General features: G+C 40.2%; 1 protein-coding gene across 1 annotated transcript; it reads left to right on the forward strand.

The window, feature by feature from the left end:
- The first annotated feature begins 678 nt into the window (after positions 1-678).
- On the forward strand, positions 679-2,339 carry LOC149402705 (putative acetyltransferase At3g50280). The gene has a single exon (XM_089609649.1). It carries the CDS (start codon positions 794-796, stop codon positions 2,135-2,137), a length of 1,344 nt encoding a protein of 447 aa, XP_089465775.1. The 5' UTR covers positions 679-793; the 3' UTR covers positions 2,138-2,339.
- Positions 2,340-3,593: the final 1,254 nt, after the last annotated feature.

Consider the following 3,593-nt stretch of genomic DNA (forward strand, 5'->3'; position numbering starts at 1 on the left):
AAAACTAAAAACCCCCACTAAATCCCACGTCATCGGTTATAATTGTTTATGAGCTACATTTGGTTTACCATATCCAGTCAATGCAAAATAATATTCTCAAATATAAAATAAAATAATTAAACGACTCAGAACTCTCGTCTCAAAATTTCTCTCACATTATGTAATAAATATTGAGAGAGTAAGTACGTCTCTGTGACTGTGAACATCATTATAGGAAGATTTATTTCAACCATCAAGTTTAATGCTTTGTTGTTCTACTTCTATCTCATAAATAATTCCTCATAAATGGATAAGAAAACGTCCGTTTACACGTGGACCTCACGTGCAGGGCAACTGATTGACATAATAGATTTTATTCATATATAGAATATAAAAAATAAAAACAAGTGGATACAAGGTAGTTGACTATACAAATGATGAGTAGATGAAGCTGTATATCGGCCTTAAAGCGCATCGATTGCTGTCTAGGCCTTTCTTTTGTTTTATTATATTTTTTTATTTATTTGAATTTACTATTTTATTAGGTAAGACCGACCAAGTACGATATCTTTTGATTCCCCGACTGGGCTGCACGTTCCATGTGCCAACACTCGCACGTATCCGAATATTCGTATGACAATACCACCATGCACGTTCTGTTAAATCTTATATAACTTTTTTTTTTTTTTAATTATCAGACATGGAGAAAGAACCTTATCTCCTATCGTATTATATATATTTTTTTATCGACACCACGTCGACAAGATCGACATTTGGATGTTGACTAATTAGACGTGTGACGTCAACAAAGACCATGATCCGAGTAGTCTCATCTTCCAACGTTCTTCCAAACAGCATCGATCATCACGACCGTGATGATCGGCTCGAGCTCACTCCGTGCGATCTCATGCACCTTGTGTTTGTTCCGATACAGACGTGTCTCATCTTTAAGAAACCTCAATTATCCATTGACAGCGTGGCTGATCACCTAAAAGCAACTCTCTCTCGGGCTCTTGGCATCTTCTACCCTCTCGCCGGCCGTCTCGCCGTCTCCGAGGACTCCCTCGCCGGCACTGCCACGACGTACTCCATCGACTGCCGAGCTGGCACCGCCGACGGAGCGATGTTCGTCCACGCGGCCGCGGACGGAGTCGCCGTGGCCGACCTCCTCGGCCCGGTCGAGGTCCCCAGGGAACTCCTCGCCGAATTCTACCCCATGAACGGAGTCTTGAACTACAGAGGAGTCTCCGAGCCGTTGCTTGCTGTCCAAGTAACGGAGATCGCCGACGGAGTCGTGCTCGGCCTCGCCGCCAGCCACGTGGCGATGGACGGCACTTCGTTCTTCCACTTCCTCAACGCCTGGTCCCACATCACCCGAGGCGGTCCTCATCCTACGCCGGTCTTCGACCGGCGAGGGCTCTTCGACGGGGTTTTCGACCTCCCGATCCGAGTCCCGTTTCCCTATAACAAGCTACCGAGCCTTCTCCGGGCAAAACAGAATCACAACTCACGCGTGAGATCTAGAATGTTCCGATTCTCGAAGGAAACGATCGCGGAGCTGAAGGCGAAGGCGAACATATTGGTCGGAAGTGGCCGGACAATCTCGTCGTTCCAGGCACTCATGGCTCATCTCTGGGTGTCGGTGACTCGGAGCCGCGGGCTCGACGCGGCCGAGGAGGTGAGTTACTGGGTGACCGCGGGGCTTAGGCAGAGGATGCAATTGCCGGAGGGCTACTTCGGCAACGCGGTCAAGAACGCGGCGGCGGTTTCCACCGCCGGAGAAATTCTCTCCGGCGAAGAGGGGTTCGGGGCGGCGGCGAGGAGGATCAACGAGGCGATATCGGGGCAGACTACTCCGGCGGAGGCGAGGAGGTTTCTCGGGGAGTGGGTGGAGAAGCCGGTTTTGGCGGGAAGCGGGGCGCTGCCAAGGAACGTGCTCATAACGGGATGGTCGGCAAGGATCGACGTCTTCGGGAACGACTTCGGGTGGGGCCCGCCGGTCGCGGCCAGGCACGGAGGGCTTTTCAGCGACGGGCTTCTGGTTCCGATGCCCGGCCCAGCCCAAGACGGAACCGTCGATTTCGAGGTTTTTCTCGCCGATGACACCATGCTTGCTTTGGCTCAGGATTCGGAGTTCGTCGGTCAAACTTTGGTGTGAATCACTTAATGTGTTACTATACATTACAGCAAATGGATATGCTAGTAATATTTATTTTAGTTTGATTTATCATGTATTAACTATCTATGTCTTCGTATATTTGTAAGTTATCGAGTAATTATGTGAAGTTACCTATAAATTAATAATGAAAGAAGTTTCAAAGCTTACATTGTAAGGTATGATAAACTTCAGATTATACCAAAAAAAATATAAATCGACGATGTATATGATATTATTGTTAACATAAACTTTTTTTTTTAATATTTAAATCGAAAAAATTATATTTAAAATAGCCAAATAAAAAAATAAGTAGAATTGAAGAATTACAAATGATTCAAAAAAAAGAATTTAATAATAAAAAATTATTCAAAAACATGTATTTATGATTAAAAATGTATCTATTAAAATTAGATTAACAAAAATATATATATCAACTAATTTAAATATAATTAATGTGAAAAACTAAAAAATATATTTAAACCGTGCAATGATATTCACAACTCTATTTTGTAGTGCGAAATTTGGTGTGACAGATTTTAGTGCTCAATTAGAGATGGTCTCAGATTAGGTTTAAATTTTGGTTCATTAGGTAAATAGTCATATTTATATTTGACATTGCTAAATAACCAACGTTTTATAAATCTTAGATAAATAGTCACTTCATATATTTATAGACGTAAATCTTAGATAAATAGTCACTATTTATTAGGTCACGTTATCTTTATGGTTATTTATCTAAAATTTACGAAATGCTAACTATTATACAATTTCAAAAGTTTTAGTTGGCTATTTATCTAATTTTTTATTAAATTTTCTTTTATGAAATATTAGACAAACACTTTAAAACTCAGTTTCTTTGTTGTTTGTTTAAACTTTAAACTAACACACCTAAAACCTACCGAAAGTCCATGACCCTTATTTTAAACAGTAGATAAAAACTGACACAATCAAATAATTTAAATTACATGTTTAATGAAGACCGTTTGTGGGGGTGACTAATGCTTTAATTGGATTAAATGGAGTGGCATGAGACGAGCCATTCAACAACCATTTAAGGCGAGTATATCAGCCGGATTGGAGTACAACTATTTAAATCGTATTTATTTTAATTGCGTCCTAGATAAGAACATAATAATGTCATCCAACCTCCAACATTATAGCTATAATACAAGGAATTAATTGGACTTTTCACCTTATGTTTGTTGATTGAATGTATAAACGGAGTGAAGATTTCATAAATTTGCGACCAACAACTTTTCTCCTCCCGTTAGCTTATATTGTCATATCAAGGCCAATTCTAGTTGATAGTTTCCTAGTAAAAGAGTTTTTGAGTTAAAAAAATTTGTTTAGGTTCTCATCTCAAAAAGAGTTTTTGAGTTAAAAAAATTGGAAACAAAAAACGAAAATTGCGTTTGGTTTAATTTTCCGGAAATTTTTTTTAAAATTTTTTGCAGTT

This window comes from Urtica dioica, chromosome 3, assembly GCF_054948205.1.
Source record: "Urtica dioica subsp. dioica isolate 48M chromosome 3, U.dioica_male_clone48M_v1_H2, whole genome shotgun sequence".
Classification (NCBI taxonomy): Eukaryota; Viridiplantae; Streptophyta; class Magnoliopsida; order Rosales; family Urticaceae; genus Urtica; species Urtica dioica.